The sequence below is a fragment of the Marmota flaviventris genome, chromosome 2 (genome assembly GCF_047511675.1).
Source record: "Marmota flaviventris isolate mMarFla1 chromosome 2, mMarFla1.hap1, whole genome shotgun sequence".
NCBI classification, from domain to species: Eukaryota; Metazoa; Chordata; class Mammalia; order Rodentia; family Sciuridae; genus Marmota; species Marmota flaviventris.
In genome coordinates this window covers 105,533,225-105,557,554 of record NC_092499.1, presented here as the reverse complement: position 1 = coordinate 105,557,554, position 24,330 = coordinate 105,533,225, and the positions used below count along the sequence as shown (strand labels likewise).

Here is a 24,330-nt window from a genome sequence, read left to right as displayed (position 1 = left end):
TCGTGTCTTCATACATGTACTTAGAATAATGATGTCTAACTCATTCCATGGTCATTCCTACCCCTTGCTCTGTCCCTTCCCCTCCCTCCTCTTTGCCCTGTCTAAAGTTCCTCCATTCCTCCCATGCTCCCCATCCATCGCCATTATGAGTCAGTATCCTCATATCACAGAAAACATTTGGCCTTTGGTTTTTGGGATTGGCTTACTTCACTTAGCATTATATCCTCCACCTCCATCCATTTACCTAAAAATGCCATGGTTTTATTCTCTTTTAATGCTGAATAATGTTCCATTGTGTATATATACCAAAGTTTCCCTATCCATTCATCTACTTAAGGGCATCTGGGTTGGTTCCACAATTTACCTATTGCAAATTGTGCTGCTATAAACGTTGAAGTGGCTGTGTCCCTGTAGTATGCTCTTATTAAGTCCTTTGGGTATAAACTGGGGAGTGGGATAGCTGGGTCAAATGGTGGTTCCATTCCCAGTTTTTCAAGGAATCTCCATACTGCTTACCAGATTGGCCGCACTAATTTGCAGTCCCACCAGCAGTGTATAAGTGTGCATTTCCCCCCACATCCTCGCCAACACTTATTGTTGTTTGTCTTCATAATAGCTGCCATTCTGACTGGAGTGAGATGAAATTTTAGAGTAGTTTTGATTTGCATTTCTCTAATTGCTAGAAGATGTTGAACTTCTTTTCATATGTTTGTTGATTGATTGTATATCCTCTTTTGAGAAGTGTCTGTTCAGTTCCTTGGCCCATTTATTGATTGGGTTTTTTTGTTTTTGTTTTTGTGTTAAGGTTTTTGAGCGCTTTATATATCCTAGAGATTAGTGCTCTATCTGATGTGCTTGTGGTAAAGGTTTGCTCCCATTCTGTAGGCTCTCTATTCACCTCACTGATTGTTTCTTTTGCTGAGAAGAAGCTTTTCAGTTTGAATCCATCTCATTTATTGATTCTTGGTTTTAATTCTTTCACTACAGGAGTTTTATTAAGAAAGTTGAGGCCTATACTGACACAAAGGAGATTTGGGCCTACTTTTTCTTCCATTATGTGCAAGGTCTCTGGTTTAATTCCTGTGTCCTTGATCCACTTTGAGTTGAGTTTTGTGGATGGTGAGAGAGAGGTTTAATTTCATTATGTTACTTGTGGATTTCCAGTTTTCCCAGCACCATTTGTTGACGAGACTATCTTTTCTCCAATGTATGTTTTTGTTGCCTTTGTCTAATATAAGTTAAGTTATGTGGGTTAGACTCTGAGTCCTCTATTCTGTATCATTGGTCTACTGTTCTATTTTGGTGCCAATACCATGCTGTTTTAGTTACTGTTACTCTGTAGTATAGTTTTAGGTCAGGAATAGTAATGCCACCAGCTTCAGTCTTGCTAAGGATTGCTTTGGCTATTCTGGTTCTCTTATTTTTTTCCAGATGAATTTTAAATTTGCTTTTCCTATTTCTATGAATAATGTCATTCGTATGTTGATTGGGACTGCATAGAATCTGTACAGTGATTTTGGTAGTATGGTCATTTTGACAATATTAATTCTGGCTATCCGAGAACAAGGTAGATCTTTCCGTCTTCTAAGTTCTTCTTGAATTTTTTTCTTTAGTGTGTTTAGTTTTCATTGTATAGGTCTTTCACCTTTTTTATTAAGTTTATTTCCAAGTATTTTATTTATTTATTTATTTTTAGGCTATTGTAAATGGTGTGGTTTTCCTAGTTTCACTTTCAGTGGATTTGTCACTGATGTACAGAAATGCCTTTGATTTATGGGTGTTGATTTTACATCCAACTAGTTTGCTGAATTTATTTATTTAAAATTTTTTTTTCTTTTAAATGTTAATGGGCCTTTACTTTATTTATTTACATGTGGTGCTAAGAATTGAACCCCGTGCCTCACACATGCTAGCAAGCTCTCTACAATTGAGCCACAATCTCAATCCTGTGTTCCTGTTTTTTTTTTTTTTTTTTTAAATGTTATTTAGAAAATATTGGTTGTGGGCAGAGGCTGTAGCTCAGTGGCAGAGCCCTTGCCTAGCGCTGGGTTGGATCTTTAGTACCACGTACAAATAAATAAATAAAATAAAGGCATTCTGTCCATACACAACTACAAGAAAAAAAATTGTCATTCACTGCAGTAATTAGCCTGAAAAGGGAAATAAAGGATGAGTATACAGAGTATCTCCATGATTATGTGATTATACCCCATGAAACTTGCAAATTTTGCTGTTATTATTATTCAAATTTTAAAAGCCACCCCCCAATTTTTGTTTAATTAGATCTAGTCTTTGGTAGGCTACTAACTTCTCTGTGCCTCATCCCCCCCTCCCCCCTTCCCCCCGGAATTGAACCTAGGGCCTTCCTCATGCTAGGCAAGTGTTTTTACCGCTGAGTTATATCCACAAACCCTCTGTACCTCATCTTAAGATTTATCTTTTCTTACCTGGTTGTTTTTAAAGTTTAATTAGATAATGCATTCATTAGTTAATTTAGCCATAATTTATTGCATTCTTTCATAGTATGTGTTATACGCTCTTGTAAGCATTTTATGTATAAACCATCCATATAACAACACTCTTAGGCACAAAGTACTACTTTCACCTATTTTTATAGATGGGAAAACAGGCACAGAGGAGTAGGTAGCAAGTCTGTCCAAAAAATGCTAATGTTGAAAACTGTATGGATAATTGCAGAGACAAATGTCCAACTGCATTTATTTCATCAGTAAAAGAATATTTAATTTTCCTTATGTGGTGAATAGATCTGTAATTTTTTGGGGGGTGTATTGAGGATTGAACCCAGGGGTACTTTACCACTGAGGTACATCCCCAGACCTTTTGATTTTTTTACTTTGAGCCAGGATTTCACTAAGTTGCCTAGGTCCTTGCTTATTTGTTGAGGCTGGAGATGAATTTGTCATCCTCCCACCTCAGCCTCTTGAGTCTTTGGGATTACAGACATGTGCCATGTGCAATTGCATATTGTAAATGTTAGGTCTCTTTGAAATTATAATTCTTGGCTGAGTAATCATAGTACCACGTTTTCTAATGATTGGGTTAGGACTCTCCATCAACAAGGTGTAGGCTGCTTTCTGTATAAATGAAAATGGAAACGTTCCATAGAATGTTGAGAGAATTCATTAATTATATTAATATTTTTGAGCATCTATTTTGCATCCTAACTGGTGTAGGTGCTGAGAGTGCATATTAGTGAACAAAATAAAGTCTTCATTTTCAGTTTATGTTCTAGTGATGGTATTGGGAGTATATGTTAATTAGGGTTGATATGAAGAAAAAATAAAGCAGCATATTAGGATGAGGATGACAGGGATATGCTCATTTAGATAGGATGATCAGAGGAAACTTTTGGAGGAGAAATTGAGTAGATAACTGAATGAAGTGAAGCAGTCAATAATTCTGCTTTGTGGGAAGATATTCCAGATAAAGAGGAAAAAAGGAGACTAATGTGGCTATAACACAGTAAGGGAAAAGTGGTATAAGAGAGGTATGGAAGGTGGGAGAATGCAGACCCTTAAAAGGAGCATGTTAAGCTTTAAGCCATAGTTAGGAAGCCTTTGGAATGTTTTGAACAGAAGAGTGATATGTCTTTTCTTGAACAGCCATCAGGAGGCAGGAATGGAAGCTAAAAGGAGACTAGTCATTTATTATGGTCTTTGACTGTCTAGATACTTTGGAACATTGCTGTGATTGGCACATTTTCAGCCTTACAAGTTTCATCAACCTAATTCAATTCTTAAGACTTCTATTTGCAACTAAGAAACAAGCATGTAACCTATTTTTTTGATCTGGGGACTTCTGATCAGAATCAGCTCTGGAGGTATGGATTCTGAAGTGAACAGACATGTTTGCTTGCTGAAATTTTGGCAGTAGTATGCATCCTTTAGGCATTTATGACACTTCCCCCATCCCCCCAAATATTTTTAGGTTGAGTTTCTGGTATAAAAGTGGCTCTGAATAGTGTTAATATTTTTTCATATTTTAAAGGAGAATTATGATATAAGGAACATACAAGTGGGGAGGGTTCCAGTATTCAAATAAATAATGAATTGGAATAGCAGTCAGCAGTTACTTCAAGGAAGAGAATATTGCATGAGAGATGTAGGAATCAATTAAGATCAGGCTGAACTCCAACTGGTGGGCTTAAGTGATCCTCCTTTCTCTACCTCTTGCATAGCTGAAACTGTAGGTGTGCTTCACTATGCCCACCTCAGATTTGTGATTTCTCTTGATTTGCTTGATATTATATAAGCAGTGATAATGTAAGTACCAGAGCATGTATATTTATAAATTGATAGAACCTGAACTGAGAGAGAAATCTATCATATAACCAGGATTGGACTAGAGTAGATGATAAGGAAATGGAGTAGACAATTAAGCAACTTGACAGTTGGGAAATCAGGAAGATCTGTAATAAGTAGAGATCTTATCCCAAAATGAGTGGAGCAGAGGCTAAGCCCTGTTTAGATAGAGATGGGTGAATTTGTAACATTTCTCAGTGAAATTTGATGACAGAACTGTGTTCCGTCTGTACTTTTGAGCTCTTGACTGGTAGCTAAAATGTAGGAATAGACCTCAGTTGAGTAGGTCCAGACTCTGCATGTGGGAACAGGCAATTTTGTGGTGTCTGACTGAGGTAAATAGTACAAGAGTTGGGGATTGGCCCAGACTCCTGTGGAGTGAACCATGCCAATTTCAATTACTAGCTGTGGAAATCAAGGGTATACATATATATTTTTTGGTTTATAAAAAGTATATTCTTCTTTAGTATATCATCATGTTTTTCTACATCTTAAACGTAGATGTCAGTTTAGTTTTTGAAAGGTCTGTGCCATGTGCAGTATTTTGATGTTTTTTTCTTTTTAGTTTTTTGTAGTTACTTCAGAAACATGAATGGTGACTTTATTTATTTATTTACTGAATCGTTTTTAGTTGTCAGTGGACCTTTATTTTTATTTATTTGTATGTGGTGCTGAGAATCAAACCCAGTGCCTCACACATGCTAGGCAAGTGCTCTTCCACTGAATTACAATCCCAGCCCCTGACCTTTATCTATCTATCATCTGTCTGTCTGTCTGTCTGTCTATCTATCTATCTATGTATGCCAGGATTGAACCCAGGGCCTTGTGCATTCGGCAAGCACTTAATCAACTAAGCTACATCCCCAGTCCCCCTGACTTTATTTATGATGAAGATAATAGAATTGCTTTAGTTTATCTTGAAATATTTTTTCCCCCTGTATTGGCGATTGAACCCACAGGTGCTGTACCATTGAGCTACTCCCAGCTATTTCTCTTTCTTTCATTTCCTCCCCCTCCCAACCTCCTTCAGTACTGGGGATTAAACCCAGGGATTCTTTATAATTTAGCAGTATCTGCCCTTCCCCATCCCACCTTTTTTATTCTGAGACAGGGCCCTCACTAAATTGCCCAGGCTGGCCTCAAATTTGTAATCCTACTGCCTTCGCCTCCTGAGTCACCAGGATTACAGGTGTGCATCTTGGTGCCTATCCTCTCTAGAGTGTTTTTTGAGATGGGATCTTATTAAATTGGGCAAGGCTGACCTTGAACTTGTGATCCTTCTGCCTCTGCTTCCCAAGTAGCTGGTATTTTAGGTGTGCACCACCATGCCCAGCTGTCTTGAAATCCCTGTAACCAAGATTATCTCCTTGGCACTGTCTCCTATTTGCTTGGCAGCCTTGATTTTCTTTAAAATTGGCTAATAGTTCTTACTATAGGTTTATTGAGTAGATAAAGTGAAAAAAATATAAGCAGTACAAAGTTTGGGAGTTAGCAGGTGGTTGATAAATTTTAGTTATTATATCTAATTAATAAGCATTATTTAATTAAACAAATAAGATGTTTATCCAATTATAGTATTTTCTGTAGATAGTAAACTATTAGTGTACATTTTAAAAAAATAGAATAATTTTACAAATAAAAGACAGTTTGGAATTTTAATTTTTCTCTTTGGAGATGTGAAATATGAAACTGTTTTAGAAAATGTTTTTTAGTGTCTTTTAGCCAAATTTTCATTTGAATTTTTGAATACTAGATTTTTAAAATAGAAATGGGAAAATTGGACTTAGCATGATTTTATAAATATATGAAATACAACAATGAAAAACTAAAGGTATTCTTATTAAAGTTGAGAGCAAACTAAAAATGCCTTCATTTACTGTTATTCAGCATGATTTGGGGTACTCCTAGTTGTGTAGTAAGTTAAGAAAAGAGCGCTAGGGGTGTATGTAGTTCAGTGATAGATGCTTGCCTAGTATGTGCAGAGGCCCTGGGTTTGAACCCTAGCATGGAGAGGTAAAATTATAAATAAATAAGTAAAATATTTAAATAGAAGAAGAAAAAACAAAATGTCTAGAAGCAAAATAAGGAATATTTTTAGAATTCTGAATATAAAAATAAAGAGGTTCGTGATCTCCCTTTAGAGGTTGTATTATGGTTTTTCAGAGGGACAGAACCAATAGAGGATATTTATTCAAGGATCTATTTGTTTGGCCCTGGGATGCTGGTAGTGTGCCTCTGTCCAAGTCAAAGTCTCAGATCTGGTGAAGTCTGAAGCCAAAGGCCGGAGAATTCAGAGATGGGAACAGTATTGGTGTGTGTCCTGGAGTCCAAAGGCTGGAAAACCTGGTGTTCTCATGTCCAGAGGCTGGAGAAGAAGTGTCCTAGTTTTAGTAGGGAGAGAAAGAATGAATGAATGAATGAAAGAATGAGAATTGATTTGCTTTTCCTCTGCCTTTTTGTTCTGTATATTTTTGTATGATTGGATGGTGCTTGCCTGCACTGATCAGATCAGTGTGCACATCTTCCCCACTCAGTCCACTGACTTAACATGGCAGTTTTCTTGGAAGTACCCTTACAGACACACCTAGAAACAATGTTTTACCAGTTCTCTAGATATTCATTAATACAGTCAAGTTGACACCTAAAATTAACCATCACAAAGGTCTATTGATTTTGGGTTAATACTCCTATTACAGAGGAAAATAAAAGGGTGGGTTATAATAAACAGTCAGTACTAATGAAACCAAATGTTAAGTGACTTCCCAAAGATTTGATACCTGTTATTTAATATTTTGTAAAGTTAGATAAGAGATATCAAATGTTTATTCAACTCTGCTGTATGTGAAAGCAATGATAGAAAAATGTGTAAATGAATGAGCTTTGCTGTGTGGTAAAAACAGGTGATTGACAACTATCCTTTGGGTTATAGTTTGGAGACTGGTGCTCTTATATTATAGGATACTTTCTCTAATAAGTACATTACCTGAGACATCAGTTGAGGCATTTTTTTTTTGTACTGGGGTTGAACTCTGGGTTGCCTAACCACTGAGGCACATCCCCATCCTTTTTTAAAATTTTTTGAGACAGGGTCTCACTTAGTTGCTTCAGACCTTTCTAAATTGCTGAGGCTGGCTTTGAACTTGGAATCCTCCTGCATCAACTTCCTGAGCTGCTGGCTCAGTGTGTCACTGCCCTACTTTAATTGCTGTTAAATGGTAGCACCTGTGGTGTGGTACCTAGCCCTAGTAATGTACTGTTAAATGCTGAACATGATGTAGAAAAAAAAATACAACTGCTGGTAGAGTAAGGGAATTTCTGTATGAAGAAAAGTTGCAGTGCTTTTCAAACTTTAATATGCATCCATATTCCTCGTAGGTAGTCTGGGGGTAGAGCCTGGGTCACTTGGAGGATCAACAGATTTATGGGGTAGGAGCCCAAGATTGTTATGTGAAGAATTTTCCCAGAGGTACTCATGCTGCTAGGCTCTGAAACAGTTTGAACAGCAATGTCTCTGTGTTAGGAAAATGGAAAATGGTATACATGTTAAAAGATTTAATTGGGTGAGGACTGAAACATCCAGAAATCCAAATTTCCAGTCTCTGTGGTAATATTTAATGAATGTCTTGTTATTTGAACACATGGTGAATAGTAGGTTTCCAGATTTGTTTTAGTTTTTTAGCCTAAATGTTGAGTTGGACCTTCCAATCTTCTAAGAACTTCTTGAAAATGGAATAGTTGCTACTTTCCCAACTGATCCCCTCGCCACCCTCCCCCCCCCTTGATGTTTGTTTCCTTTGCTATTCTTTTGGTACCTGCAATCTCTAGTTAGCATTTATTCCTTTATTTCCTGTCTTTTGTTCCTTGTATCCTATTAGCACAATATAGTATTTAGAAATAATGAGTCATTAAAGGATGGCTGGTAGTTTATTGGAGGTGAATGGGATGTTGATTTCATTTATTTTATGGAGTGAACAAGTGGGAATATTTTGAATTGTCTTTGTTTTCTTTGTTATGATGCTGGGGATGGAACCCAGGCCCTTATTCATGCAAGATATTTATTTATTTATTTATTTACTCATTCATTCATTCATTCTGGTGATTGAACCCAGAAGCACTGTACCACTGACCTATATCCCAAGGCTTTTTAAAAAAATTTTATTTTGAGATAGGATCTCATTAAGTTACTGAGGCTGGTTTTGAACTTGTGATCCTCCTGCCTCAGTCTCCTAAGTCTCTGGGATTATATGTGTTGTGCATCACCAATGCCTGGCTTCTGGAATTTTTTTTTTTTTATTACAAAAGATTTTATCAATTAGGGAAAAGTAGAAAGAAAGGCCAACCCATATACCTATTACCTTATTTCAATATTTAAAAAGTTATTCAGCTTTATTGAGGTATAATTTACATATGACAAAATTCAAAATTAGTGGTTTTTTGTTTTTTTTAATTTAGAGACGGTGTCTCACTGAGTTACTTAGCGCTTCACCATTGCTGAGGCTGGCTTTGAAATGGTGATCCTCCTCGGCCTCCTGAGCCTCTGGGATTACAGGAGTGTGCCACTACACCTGGCTCAAAAATAGTTTTAGGTGTACAAATCTGTGAATTTTGAGAACTGTATATAGTCATAACTACTATATAATCATGACAGAACATTTCTATATCCAAAATGTTCCCTGTGCTCTTTACAGTCAATGAAAATACTTTCTGGTTTCTTTGATTTATTCTTTGACCAATGGGATATTTAGAAAGTGTTAAGTTCCTAATATTGGGGAATTTTTCTGGAAATCTGTTAAATTGGTTTAATTCTACTATAGTCAGAGACAAAGATTTCTTTTAAAATTTATGGAAACGTGTTATAGCCTAGAATTAAGATCTGTCTTGGTGAGTGTCTGTGTCACCTTGAGAAAAATATGTATTCTTTTGTTGGATCTGTAAATTATTGGTCAGGTCAGTTTATTTATATTGATGCCGATAGTATTCAAATTTTGTGTATCCTTACTGATTTTTAGCTTTTTTCATTGTTGTTGTTCAGAAAAGATTGTTACAATGGCTAACTCTAAAAAAATTTGTTTATTTCTTTCAGTTCTTTTTTTTGATGAGACTGGGAATTGAATTCTGAGGCACTCTACCACTGAGCCACATCCCCAACCCTTTGATTTTATTTTGAGACAAGTGTTTTAGTTAGCTTTTTTGCTGCAATGACTAAAAGACCTGACAAGGACAATTTTAGAGGAGAAAGTTTATTTGGTGGCTCATGGTTTCAGATGTCTCAGTCCATAGACAGCAAGCTCCATTCCTTGAAGCTCAAGTTGTGGCAAAACTTCATTGTATTTTAAGATAGGGTCTCACTAAGTTACTTAGGACCTTGCTAAGTTGCTGAGGCTGGCTTTGAATTTACCATTCTCCTATATTGCTGGGATTACAGGTGTGCGCCACCGCACCTGGCCCCTTTAGTATTATTCTACTTTGTATACAATATAAGTACAGTTTAATTTCTCTTCTCCATTGTTTTGTGTTATATATTTTATGCTATATGTCATAAATGCCACAGTACATCATTTTAAAAAAAATGTGGTCACTTTTAAATAGATTAAAAAAGAAAAAATCTTTTTTTATTTTCTCATACATACATCATTTCTATCATTATTCTTTGTGCCAGTACAGATTTCCGTGTAGTGTGTTTTCTGACTGGAGAATTTCCTTTAACATTTCTAGTAATGATTAAGTATTAATTAATTTAAAGTCCAAAAAAGGCTTCATTTCATCCTCCTCCATCCTTCATTTGTGAAAGATAATTTCACTGGTTATAGACTCTTTGGCTGAGAAAGTTTTGTAGCACTTTAACATCTTTTGACTTACATAGAGCTGCACTGTCATTTTTACCCTTCTTTTTCTGTATGTTATACATCTTTTTCTCTGGCTTCCTTTGTATTTCCCACCCATAGTTCATTTTAATGTATGTATTTAAATTTATTATTATTTTATTAATATACATGTTTTTGTCTTCTGGTTTCAGCCATTAGCCTGTGATTTACTTTTTTAAAACAATTTTTTAGTTGTAGATGAACACAATACCTTTATTTTTATGTGGTTCTGAGGCTCAAACCCAGTGCTTGACACATGCTAGGCAAATGCTCTACCATTGAGCCATAATCACAGCCCCCTTTGGTTTACTTTTGTGTGATTTTATATTCTTATTGGATTGTGTTGACTAGCTTAAGTTTAGTTATATTTTTCACTTCCCTCATCATGTTTATTTTCCAGTATGCTCCTTAGCCTGTGAAACATATTTATTTAAATGAATGAATGAATGAATGAATGAATTGTGGTTCTGGGTATTAAACCCAGGTCCATGCTAGATAAGCACTCTGCCACTGAGCTTATATCCCCAGCCCTTTAAAAAAATTTTAAAGTTTGAGGCAGAGTCTTGCTAAATTGCTTAGGGCCTCACTAAGTTGCTGATGTTAGCCTTGAACTTGCAACCCTTTTGCCTTAGTCTCCCCAGTATCCAGAATTACAGGTATGCATCACAGCACTTATCATGATCATATACAATCTTTTTGAGAATTCCAGTGTTCTGTTCTTTTTTGAGATATTTAAAAATGTGAATTGCATGGCTTCTGAAGGTTAGGGGCATTGTCAGAAGTCCAGTGTGCTATGCTTTCTCAGATTTTCATTATAATGTTCTGTATATTTGGCTCCTTGTTTGAAAGATTATATCATTAGGTTATGTCCAGTGTTGTATTAGTAGTATATTGGCTCTTTTGGAAAAAAGAAGAAAATTTCTCTGATTTATATATAGCCTTTCCTAATTTTAGTATTATAAATGCTTCTTCTGATTGGTAGCTGATTTTAAGTTATCAACATATCAAGCATGGAATTGGAAAGGGAATTGGTACTTATGACCTACCTGTGTCACCCAGCTCAAGCATACACTAGTTATTTTCTTTGATTTCATTTCTTCAAGATTGTTTTTGGTGTGTGTATGAGGGGAGGGGAAATGCTTTTTATATAATTTTCTCCTTCTCTTCTTCATGTCATTAATATTGAGATGGAGAAATTTTAAAAATAACAGTTGTCACATGTTATCTTAACATCATTTTCTTCACATTATTGAGATCATCTAAATACTGATATTGAGATATAATTAACAGAAACTTTCATTAGTCTTATAGAAGATGATAATGATGTGTCTGTCCTTCATAGCCATGTGTTCTTGCATAGCATTTTTAACTTTCTCAATTAAATTTCATTAATCATATCCTATCTCAATTGTAAAGATTGAGAAAAAAATCTTTGACTTACATAGAATTGCACTGTCATTTTTACCTTTGCCAGTGAAAGTGAACATTATGTACTTTATAAAATTCTTTTCTGTGGGACAAAGATGACTTGAATAACTTTTCTAGCAATGTTCTATCCATGTAAATAGTTGAGCTTGTATCACAAGTCTTTCATTAGAACAGAAACAGTTATTGTTTTAAGTTATCAGAAGTGGCAAAATATTTTATCTGAATTGTACATTGAAACTTTTTTGGCTGGGTGCTTACTGGTAGAGCATTTTCCTAGCATGCCTGTGGTCCTGGGTTCAGTTTTCAACATCAGAAAACAAACAAACAAAACCCAAAGGACAAACAAAAAACCAAAAAAACTTGGTAATTTTATTCTGTATTTTTAGTGCTCTCATGTTTTAAGTGTGATCCCATCATGTGAGGTCAGATGTGGAATTTTTCACTTGTTACATTGGAGTTCAGAAAGTTTTAGAGTTTATGTGCAAAGCCCCGGTTCAGTTTCCAGCACCCCCTCAAAGTTTGAGGTACAAAAATTGTGAAACAGATTTAATATATTATCCTAATGTCTTCCAAAGTTTTTGATTGTTGGATTAGGGATGCTCAACATGTATTATAACTGAATTGAACTTAGGATAAGTTAAAGATCTGTACTGTGAACTCTAAAAGAACTGCTAAAATTGCCAAAGATTTGTGGTTAATAAGCTGACGAAAGATAAAATGGAATAAAACAATAATTAGTCTAAAAAAGGTAAAAAAGCACAAAAGGGAACAAAGAACAGATGACACAAAATAAATAGCAAGAATGATAGACTTAAACCTATATCATATGGTAACTACTTTATTTTTCATTTCATTTTAGTTTTGGTGGTTCTGGGAATCCTCACAATTGCTAGGCAGGTGCTCTACTACTGAAAAACACTCCCAGCCAGAACCACTTTAAACATAAATCATCTAAACACGCCAGATTTAGTAAGAAGCAAGACCCAACTATATGCTGCCTACAGGAACTCATTTTAAATATAAAGAAAAGATAAATTGAAAGTAAAAGGGTAAAGCTGGGTACGGTGGTGCATGCCTGTAATCCCAGCAGTTTAGGAGGCTGAGGCAGGAGGATTGAGAGTTCAAAGCCAGCCTCAGTAATAGTGAGGTGCTAAACAACTCAGTAAAACCCTGTCTCTAAATAAAACACAAAAAAGGCTGGGGTTGTGGCTCAGTAACAGAGTGCCCCTGGGTTTAATCAATGGTACCCTTTCCCCCTCAAAAAAAGGGAAATTAGAAAATATGCTGGACAGAGTGAAAATGAAAACACAACATAATAGAATTCTTGAGTTGCTCCTAAAGCAGTATATAAACACATGTTTATAGCACTAAACACCTATGTTAGGAAAAAAGTCTTAAATTGGCTGACTTATCTTATGAAAGAAAAAAAAGAAGGGCAAATTAAATTCACTGTAAGCAGAAGGATTAACAAAGATTGAAGTGAAAACAAAATACAAACAAAAATAACAAAAATCGATGGAATTAAAGGCATTCTTTGAGAAGATCATTATAATTGACAAGTTTCTAGCTATTCTGATCCAGAAACAAAAGATAGAAATAGTTTATATCAGGAATGAGAGAGGTAACATTGCTATAGATTCAAAAGATATAAAAAAATATTATGAATAACTTTATTTCCATAAATTCAACAGTGTGGATAAAATGGAGAAATTCTTACCAGAGTCCACTCAAAGAAATGGGAAGCCTGAGTAGCTTTTTTTTCTACTTATGAAATTGAAATTATAGTTAAAAATATTTCCATGTAGAAAACTCCAGGCCAGGATGGCTTCATTTGTTAATTTTAAGAAATATTCAAGGAAGACACATTACAAATTTTGCATAAATTTGTTCCGAAAATTGAAGAAGAAGGAATACTTTGCAACTCTTTTTGGTTTTGTTTTTTTTTTAAATCTTAGTTGAAAGAAAACTAAAAATTATTATCTCTCGTGAACATGGAAAATAAAATTTCTAAACAAAATTATAGCAAATTGAATAAAAAAAATATGACTAAGTGTGGTTTATCTCAGGAATGCAAGGTTGGTTTAACATTTAAAAAATCAGTTAATTCACCACATTAGCAAATTAAAAAGAAAGAAACTGTAAGATTATCCTAAATAGATGCAGAAAGAGAGGTGACAAACCAGCATCTTACAGTTTTTTAAAAAAAATTTTTTATTTTTTAGTTGTAGTCAGACACAATATCTTTATTTCACTTATTTATTTTTAAGTGGTACTGAGGATCGAACCCAGGGCCTAGCGTGTGAAGGTTAGCTCTCTACCCCTGAGCCACAACCCCAGCCCCGCATCTTATAGTTTTGATCTGCAGAGTCTGAAAGTGAACTTTCTCCATTTAATACAGGACATCTAAGACAAGCCTACATCTAATGCCCAAACTTGTGTTGGTTGAAATTACACTACAGTAAGTTTTAAAAATGTGGAATAATATTAGCAGAAGATTCATAATATTAGTACTGGAATTAGTGAGACAATTAATTGTTTCATACATATTCATAGATATTTTAGTAATTGTGTTAGAACTAGAAGGGTCCTTCAGAATGATGCTAATTCAAATTGTTGTCTTTTTTGTATAGGTCAGTATGGAAATCCTCTAAATAAATATATTAGACATTATGAAGGATTATCTTACAACGTGGATTCATTACACCAAAAACACCAGCGTGCCAAAAGAGCAGTCTCACATGAGGACCAGTTTTTACGTCTAGATTTCCATGCCCATGGAAGGTGAGTAAGTTTGTTGCTGTGTCTGAAGTTTCCCTTTATTCAATCTAAAAGAAGAAATTTATATTCTTTTTTTCTTTTTCTTTAAAGAAAAGGTCCCCACATGAAAATTTAGCCTCCTTTGGAATTTGGTATATACATTAAAAAATGTCTTCAAATGGACTGCCCTTTTATACATTTAAGGAAACAACCAATTGTAAATGTTTTTTAATTATGAATCAGATTTTCTATATGTACCTTTAAAGAGGATACTGTGTTCACAGTTTCCTACCACTCCTTACACTTTATGGTCAATATATATATCTTCTTGTGCCAACAGAAAAGATAACTATGCTATTGAATAAGTCATTTAATTGCTCATTGATTCGATTTTATCAGGTTCTAAAATAATCCCTGGTATTACTTGCTATCCTGGCTTTAATCTGAAACAGAATTCTTAAGGGATAAAGGACAGCTAGGGAAGAGAGTTAAAAAATCGTTGAGTGCCTTTTGTGTTCTTAATGCTTTATATGCGTTCTCTTATTAATCTTCTGAACACTCAGAAAGGTAAAAGTCTCTTTGTATCTGAGGAAACTAAGGTCCAGAGAATTTAAATGATTTAACTTACACAGTGCATATTCAAAACCCTGTTTTTTAAAAAAAATTCCCTCCCCTTTTCTCTGTTGGCATACTTAGATATTAAATCCTTGAGCTCTTTGTTGGTCCTTCTCTTGCCTGCATTAATTATCAAATCTATTCTTTTTATATTGATGTAACCTGGATTGAGAGCTATATTATTTACTTCCCAATAGTTTTCAGAGTTTCCACTATATCGTTAAAGCTATTCTGCATACTGCTACAAGATGGACTCTTCCCTACATGCTTCCTTTTTCATGTCAGCTTATTGAGCTGCAGTCTTCCATTAATGATTATTAGCCAGGTTCCCTAATTTGTCTTTAAGGTTTCTCTGAAATTAACAGAGTCTATTATTCTAAACTTTATTCCATTTCTTAACATTAAATGTCTTTTTCACCCAGAATTTTCTGAGTGTTTGCTATATATGTACAGTTTTTTCTCTGGCATTTACCTAAAAATCCTGATTATATTTTAACATACAATTCAACTTCTGCCTCTTCTGGGGCTGGGGATGTGGCTCAAGCGGTAGCGTGCTCGCCTGGCATGCGTGTCGCCCGGGTTCGATCCTCAGCACCACATACAAACAAAGATGTTATGTCCTCCAATAAAAACTAAAAAATAAATATTAAAATTCTCTCTCTCTCTGAAAAAAAAAAAAATTCCTTATCTGTACCATTGGTATTTGATTTGTTTTCTTCCTTTCCATTTGTGTATTATTTATTTTTCTACAGTTGTGTTTTTTTGTTTCTGATATGAAAGTACCCTGGTTACTATTTATTATTGTCTATTATATTGCATATATGTTATACAGGTGCTTAGGAAAGATTTTCTTTTATTTTTTTCTTTCTTGTTTTTAAATTTTTTTATTTTTCAGTATTGGGGATTGAACCTTTGAGCTCCATTCCCAGTGCTCCCTACTCTGCTTTCTTTTCCTTTTTTTTTTTTCTTTTAAATTTTATTTTGAAACAGAATCTCACTGAGTTGTTGAGGCTGGCCCTGAACTTGCAATTCTCCTGACTCAGCCTCCTGAGTTATAGGGATTATAAGTATGTACCACCATACCCAGAAAAGTTTTAAAAAAAATATTTTATTTTTTAGTTGTAGTTGGATACAATACCTTTATTTTATTTATTTTATTTTTATGTGGTGCTGAGGACCGAACCCAGGGCCTTGCACATGCTAGGTGAGCACTCTATTGAGCCACAACCCCAGCCCAGAAAAGGTTTTAGTGGATTAAAAAAAAAAAAAAAAATCAGATAATTAGAAATGCTGTGAAACAAAGTATTTGCCTATAGAAATGCTTATTATTTAATTTAACATATCTTCCATATTTCAATAGCAATTCATGTAAATTTAATGACTTCACTTCAGATATTTTAAAATGACCCTTTCTTTATTAGTACTACGAAATAATAAGTAATCATTAGCCTTCATAAGTTTTTAGTGATCTCTCAAAATATACTTAATATTATATTCCTGTGTCATCTGATTACTAAAAGAAACTTCTAGTTGCCTTTGATTTGGATACCACATTCCTATTATATCATTAGATTTTTATTAGATCTATCATGTATTTCATATTATGTTGCAAAATCATATACCTAGCTTCTTTGCATATGTGTAAGCAAATGAGAGAGAGACAAAGAGTAAGTGTGCTGTTAGTCATCTAAAACATCTTTGCTAGTTAAAAGTTACTTGGTCTAGGCTGGGAATGATGGCCAGATAAACATAGAACTGATAGGTACAATAAGTGTGCTCAAGTCATTGGATGAGAAAAATGTGATATGGTGCTTTAGAGATAAAATATTATAGATATTTAAAGGAGATTCTAATTTCTGGCTGAGGCTCTAAGCAAAGAGTCTGAAACTAGAAAAATCTCATGTAAATTGGTCTCATGTGCATTGATCATCTTAGGGTACTTTTAACAGAAATCTGTTTGCTTAACAGATATATTATATGATAATTTGGGGTATCAGGAATTAAATTCAGGGACACTCAACCATTGAGCCACATCCCCAGCCCTGTTTGTATTTTATTTAGAGACAGGATCTCACTGAGTTGCTTAGTGCTTCAACGTTGCCAAGGCTGGCTTTGAACTCACAATCCTCTCGGCTCAGCCTTCTGAATTCCTGGGATTACAGGTGTGCGCCACTGTGCTTGGCTTTGTATTTTATTTGTATTTCTTATGAATGTAGTGTAGGGAAGACTATAGTTAGCTGCTGTAGCCTGACCTATAAAATACGTTCTATCTTATGTATTGTGGCTAGACTTGTTATCTATTTTTCATCCTTTTAAAAATATAAAGAGTTTGTTTCCCCTATTCACATAGGAGGGCTTAGTACTCCAGAATCAGATAATCAATTTAATCAGTTACAGAATATGTTAAATATTGTGCAGTTAACTTAGATATACAAAGACGAATGTACTTGAAAAAGGTTCTGCTGAGACAATTATGACTTACATTTCTGAGTTCTAGCCCAGACTGTGTATGTTCCAGTACTAAACTAATTCTTTGTGTTTATTTTATACCTAAGCACATGAACCAACAGATGTCTTTCAACTTTGCTTTTAAATTTCTTAAATAACAAAGTATGTATTATATTGCAGGTTTACAGATGTTAAATAAATGTTTAGATTCTTCCAAACCCAAAGTCTCAAGAATTCCATGAAAAGTTATTGGTTTTGAAATAAATTTTTTGAAAATTAAAGTTCTATTTGAGCTAGTGCTACAGTTGTTGAGGAAAGGTATTTTAAAACAAAATATTTTGAAAATAGGTACTAGAATAAAGCAGATCTCTTACCTATGCTTAGAAATAAAGAATCAGTTTTCTAGATTTCTGAAATGGTTTCATTTGGATGAGCTCTGATAAATGATATTGCTCACTGCAATGTTGTATGTATGTCAATTATAGCATTTATCACATTTTGTAATAACTGTTTATTAGCATGTGTCCTTTGTTCATTATGAACTTTAAATGCAAAGCCCGAGTTTTATTAACTGTTTTTTTTTTTGTAGTTATAGATGGACAGCATGACTTTATTTTATGTGTTTATTTTTATGTGGTGCTACGGATCAAACCCAGTGCCTTACACAGCTAGGCAAGCGCTCTGCTACTGAGCTACAGCCCTAGCCCCTTATTCACCTTTTTTATTATGTATATGAGAATCATTTAAATTATATTGAGGGAAGTAAGGAAGGAGGGAAGGAGGAAGGAAGATGAAGAGGGTATAACAGTTATAAGCATAAATTGCTGATAGGGGAAGTGTAAAACCAATATTTTTGTTTAGGTTTGGCCCTAATCATAGAGTTTAATCAGAAATAAAAGTAAACTATCCATTGCTCATGGCATATTTAATTTGGCAGATAGTAAAGTACACTGAGATAGGTTTTCTACTGGCGTATTGTATGCTCTGTAATATCTCATCCTCTTCAGCAGTTGGTGTTCTTCATTACTTTCTCTCCCTGCCCCATGCTGGGGATTAAATCTGGGGTCTTATGCATCCTAGGCAAGCACTGTATCCCTGAGCTACATGCCCAGCTCCACAGCAGTTGTTCTTAGTTGCTAAGTAGTAGGCAGATTTATCATATTATGTCAGAATTTTAGTAATAATTTCAGAAAATTTGTTTTCTCTCAATCCTTGTGTTCATGCAGAAAGTGTATTATGAACATGTTAGTAGGAGCCGTATTTCCTTTAGTCTTCTTAAATACTATTATTTCTTTATTCTTCTTAAATACATGTTGTATCCTGCCTTAATTATCATATATCCTGGCTTAACTATTGTGTATTCCTGGCTTGACTATCATGTATTTGAGCTTTGCTGTAACACCAGTGAACCATAATTGCTTGAGGAATTTTGCCTATGTGATTTTTGTAAAATCCAGGTTTAATATTGTTTAGGTCTTAGTTCAAAATAGTATGATACAATATTTCTGTGAGTTAGTTTGGAGGTATCTTGGTCATTATTTCTGTCGTATCTTGAGCAGAAATTTTTGCCTCTTAAGGCAAGCTAGCACATTTGAAGAACTAGAGATGAGAGTCCAGAAAGCACAATTGGTGGATGCCTGCTTTTAAAAAAGGGGTAGAGAATACATTTGAATTGTGTAAAAATGCTATTGTGAATGTGGAAAAACAAAAACTGTAAAACACTGACTTGGTTAATTATATTTATCCCAACAAAATTTAAGCAAATATTAGCAAAAATCTCCAAAGAAAAAATAATATTTTTTTAGTACTTACTTTGTGTCAGGTACTATAGCAGATGTTGTTTAAGTACATTTTACAATGTTGTCTTAGTGGATATTTTAGGATGTATGTAGTATATTTTGTTCTTTCCTGATTCCTCTTTATATAGAAATTGAAATTCTAGTAAATATGTTTTTAAAGATATCTGAAGGGAGGCTGGCTGCTTGAATTTCCAAAGCATAAGAAAAAGACAGAGTTGAGCCGTGTTCATGTAAATTTTGTATGATTAAAGGTTATATGAATTTTATATGACTATAGGTTACTGGGAACTGATCATTGCTTTGAGTTTAGCTTCTTAGATATGACTTTAATGTGAAGTATTTTTCTTGTACATGTTTTGAAAGCATTAACCAGGGCTTGCCTGGAAAAAGAAGGGAAATAATTTAAAAAAAAAATTCAACTGAATTTTCTTCTTCCTTCTTTGCAAAAGGAATTGAAGTAAAGAGTATAAAAGCATTTTTTTTTCTGATATTCTTTGGATAAATCCTTTCCTCTATAAGATAATTTCAAACAGGCTTGACTCAGTAGCTTAATTAGTGGTATTGCTATTAACTCCAGAGTTTCTGGGGTTGTTGGCTTAGATAGTGAATGTCAAAAATAAGGCATATGTACAGTAGAAAAGCCTATGTGTTATTTTCATTAATTATAAATTATATTTTATACTAAACTGTTGTGCTTGCAGTTGAGTCTTGTGAGACTCAACTAGCTCAGATTTAATCCAAGTTTATAGCTTACTTTCCCTTTTCCCTGTTTTTTAAGTGATTAAGCCCCCTGTCAAGTTGTTGTGCTACTTCTTAAAATAGCAAGGATTTTATCTAAAATTTCTTTAAATGTTTATCCTGTTTCATTACATCTGAACATCCTTTATAGAAACTATATTGAATGAGTATATTTTATTTATTGTTTTTATTATACTATGCTTGTTTGGGTTGTTTAATTAAATAACCCAAACAAGCATAGTATAATAAAATTGTGTAGTAGTGTGATATTTTCAAACTGCAATATGTTTCATTTCTTTTTTATATCTTTTTTTTATAAGTTGTAGATGGACACAATACCTTTATTTTATTTATTTATTTTTATGTGATGCTAAGGATCCAACTCAGCGTCTCACATGTGCTGGGTGAGCGCTCTACGGCTGAGCCACAACCCCAGCCCTGTTTCATTTCTTTGGTAATCACATATAGTTCCTTTTTTTTTTTTCTAAATATTTATTTTTTTGTTGTAGTTGGACATAATAACTTTATTTATTTATATGTGGTGCTGAGGATCGAACCCAGGGCCTCGCACGTGCTAGGTGAGCACTGTACCACTGAGCCACAATCCCAGCCCCCACATATAGTTCCTTTTTAAAATCATTACTGAATACTGATTACTTTTCTACTTCTGTGACAAAATTTTGAAATGTTTTGTAAAGAATTTCATTTTAGTTGTAGATGGATACAATACCTTTATTTTTTTTTTAATTTATTTTTTTATGTGGTGCTGAGGATCAAGCTCAGTGCCTCATGCATGCTATGTGAGCGCTCTACTACTGAGCTACAACAACCCCAGTCCTGACAAATATTTTTGATATTTGTATTTTGTCTTCTGAAATCTGAAGACACAATCACTTTGTGCTAGCAAATTTCCAAAACAGTCTGTACTGAACCAACAAATCAAGAATTTTAGTAATAATGATGTGGGACCAGTATTTGTATTATGTGGCAGGATTTGTTGTCAGTTATTTTTTTTAAAGAAGCTTTCAACCACAAATTAAATTAAACAGAATCTCTGGATTGAATGAACAAATACTTTGTATATTTCCATTAATTTTAAGTTTGAGCTCTAAGAGATGTTCTGTTGTTTTATTATGTCACAATTTACTAAGTCAACTTGCATGTTTTATTTTAACCTATTCATTGTTTTATGTCTTTATTAAATATTTATTATATTTCAGGCATTTAGTAGTCATTAGGAATAGAGTAGCCGAACAAGACAAGTCCTTGCTATTGTGGAGGTTTTAGGTTCATGGGAAAGACAGATAAGTATTGGTTTAGCAATGATACCTGTGAAAAAGGTTGAGAGGAATGTTCAGAAGATTGCTATGGCAGGCGAGGGATAACATCTCATTTAGGGGACAGGGAAGGCTACTTTTAGGAAATGGCATTTAACTGACACCAGAATAATGACTAGATAAGAAGGAGTTTTTGACCAAAAAAGGGGAGGAAGTGTGCTTTGGACAAAGATACTGAGATGAAAAGTGGCTTGTTCTTGGAATTGAAGGAATTTCAGTAGACTGGTGTTTAAAATATAAGGGAGCATATTTAGTTGAGGCTTGAGATGTATACATGAATCAGGTCTTTGGAAGTCAGTCATGGTGAATTAGCCATGGAAGATTATTAATGATAACTTTAAGAGGTTTAAAAAGTCTACTCTGGCTGAGAATGAAGAATACTTTAGAAGGTAGAAAGAATAGCCAATGTGGTGGTGCACACTTGTAATCTCAGCAATTTAAGAGGCTGAGGCAGAAGGATCACAAATTTGAGGCAATTTAGTGAGACCTTGTCTCAAAATAAAAAATAAAAAGGGCTGAGGATGTAGCTCAGTGATAAAAGTAGCCCTGAGTTCAATTCCCAGTATGAAAAAAAAAAAAAGGTAGTAAGACTAGATGCATTGAAGCAGGTCAGGAGGCTGTTGCACTAGTCCTCGTGGGAGGTTGCGGTTTAGATTAAGATGATACAATAAATGAAATTCACATAGCCACAGACCAAGATCATGATGAAATTCTCCTTTAAATTTAAACTAACTTGCTTATTTGAATTTGGAAACAAATTAAATTTCATATACTGTTAAAAAAAAGATGAACTAGAGATTATGACAGAGGGTGAATGGATTTGAGTGATATTTTGAGGGGACAATTAATAGGACTTGTTAATATGTACTAAGGTATAAAAAGGAGTTAAGACTGTTTTCTGGTTTAAACAAATAGGTAGCTACTGAGTCCATTTTCTGAGATAGAACATCATTTTAAAAATATCACACTACTATCAAGCTTTCATTGATGCTTCTTTTCATTTTTGGACTTGATATAAATCCAAACAAGCATATTATAATAAGACCAATAAACTAAACATTCATTGAACACAATTACTTTAAGGAATGTTCAGGTATAATTAGTTATTTTTACTGGAACAGTTATAAATATAAGGAGAGGTCATAAGTTTAATTTTGCATGTTACTTGAAATTTATGAAGAGGGCCTAGGAGAAAGCTCCACTAAATGTCAGCATTTTAGTTGAAGGGTTTCATGGTGGAGAGGATGCAGAGACTGAAGAGTGGTAAGAAAAATAAAAGAAAATTTGAGAGCATGATTTCATAGAAGCCAAGAAAAAAAGTGTTTCAAGGAGGTGAATGGTCATTTGTTGCTTCTTGCTTCTATCCTACTGAACAGTCCCAGTATCTTTTTTTTTTTTTTTTGGTACTGGGGATTGAACCCAGGGCATGTTATCACTGAGCTACATTCCCATCCCCAACCCTTTTTATTTTTTAGTTTTATACAGGGTGTCCTCAAATTTATGATCCTCCTTCCTCAGCCTCCAAAGTCATTGGGATTATAGATGTGTGCCACTGTGCCTAACAGTCCTAATATCTTTTTTTTAAAAAATATATATTTATTTTATTTATTTTTATGTGGTGCTGAGGATTGAACCCAACGCCTCACATGTGCTAGGCAAGTGCTCTACTGCTGAGCTATAACCCAAGCCCCACATTCCTAATATCTTAGTGCATGTAACTTATTCTTCTTTGAATTTCTTTAATTCTATTTGCTCTTACTAGATCTAATTTCAAAGAATAGTCCAGACTTGTATATATTATAGTTATATATAAAGGTAAAGAAATAATTTTTTATAAGTACGGTTTGATTAATTTCTTCCTAGCTCTATGAAGCACAAATGTATTCTAGTCATTCATAGTAAAATTTTCTTGCCTATATATGTGACTTCCCAAAAATTTAATGTTTTTTTTAATAAATAGCTTATTTTCATCTGTCAAACAAGTGAATCTTTCATATTCTTTATCTTGAGAAATCTTATAGGTCACTTTGTCCAAATAATACTAGATGGCATTTTCCATTGTCAGTTTTACTTGATTATCTTCTTATTAATTCCTTTCTTTTGATACATGCTGTTGACACATGCTTCTTTTAGTTTTATTCCTATTGATGATGATTTATAAGTCATCCCTTTGTTTTTGTCTTGCACCAAGACGATCTGAATTTTATCCTGAAACTCTCTTATATGTCCTAAGAAGGGAACCATACTTTGATGTGGGAAGGCCGTTGGTTAGCTAGTTGAAGACTGGTTCAAATTCAAACTATGATTTTATTTGTGTGATCTTGGTCAAGTTACCCTTCTTCCTGATTTGTGAAATCAGTAAATTTAGGTGATTTATCTTTCTAATTTTATTCATTTGTTCTATATTGGGTATCTGAATAATTGAAGTGTCCCCCTATTCTTAAATCCTGTAATTGCTTCAGTGCTTTATGTACAGTAGTTTGCTTGTCAGTTATTTAATTAGATAGTTGCATGACGTTGGAAAATACTTATGGAAACCTTTTTTTTCCTCTTCAATCGATAAATTTAATCTTCAGTCATGTATAATACATTCAATCATGTGTAATCATGCTTTCATGGCATTTTTTTTCCCCCTGTGGAATCTCTTTTATATGAGAAAGACTAACATTGTTCTGTTTGTCTTCTTACTTAGGATAAAGTTATTAATTTTAGCTCAAGTTTTAGTTTTATTTTTATCTTCTTTGGTAATTCTTTTATCTTCTTATTTATGTATTTCTGCTTATTTGAGGTAATTTACCTGCCTCAAGGCTATTAGCTTGGTTTGAATCTATAGTTTTCAAACTATGAAGCCCAAGAATTTCTGTGGAGGATACCCTCAGGTATGGCTCAGTGGGATGCACGTGAGCTGTCCACCTCCCCCCGCCCCAATATTGGACTTCTGGACCATAATTTGAAAAAAATGGCTTTTCTATTTTAAAAATGTACTAGTGGAGGTAAATTTAATAATGGACTCATAATAATA

General features: G+C 34.1%; 1 protein-coding gene across 2 annotated transcripts in view; it reads left to right on the top strand.

The window, feature by feature from the left end:
- Adam10 (ADAM metallopeptidase domain 10) overlaps positions 1-24,330 on the top strand; it is a 156,152-nt gene that overhangs the window by 26,263 nt on the left and 105,559 nt on the right. Inside the window, exon 2 of one of the 2 annotated variants that reach the window (XM_027925768.3) lies at positions 14,245-14,395. In XM_027925768.3, the coding sequence (XP_027781569.1) occupies positions 14,245-14,395 (151 nt within the window). Of the gene's footprint in view, positions 1-14,244; positions 14,396-24,330 lie in introns of those variants that run through there. The other variant, XM_071608314.1, reaches the window with a different exon arrangement.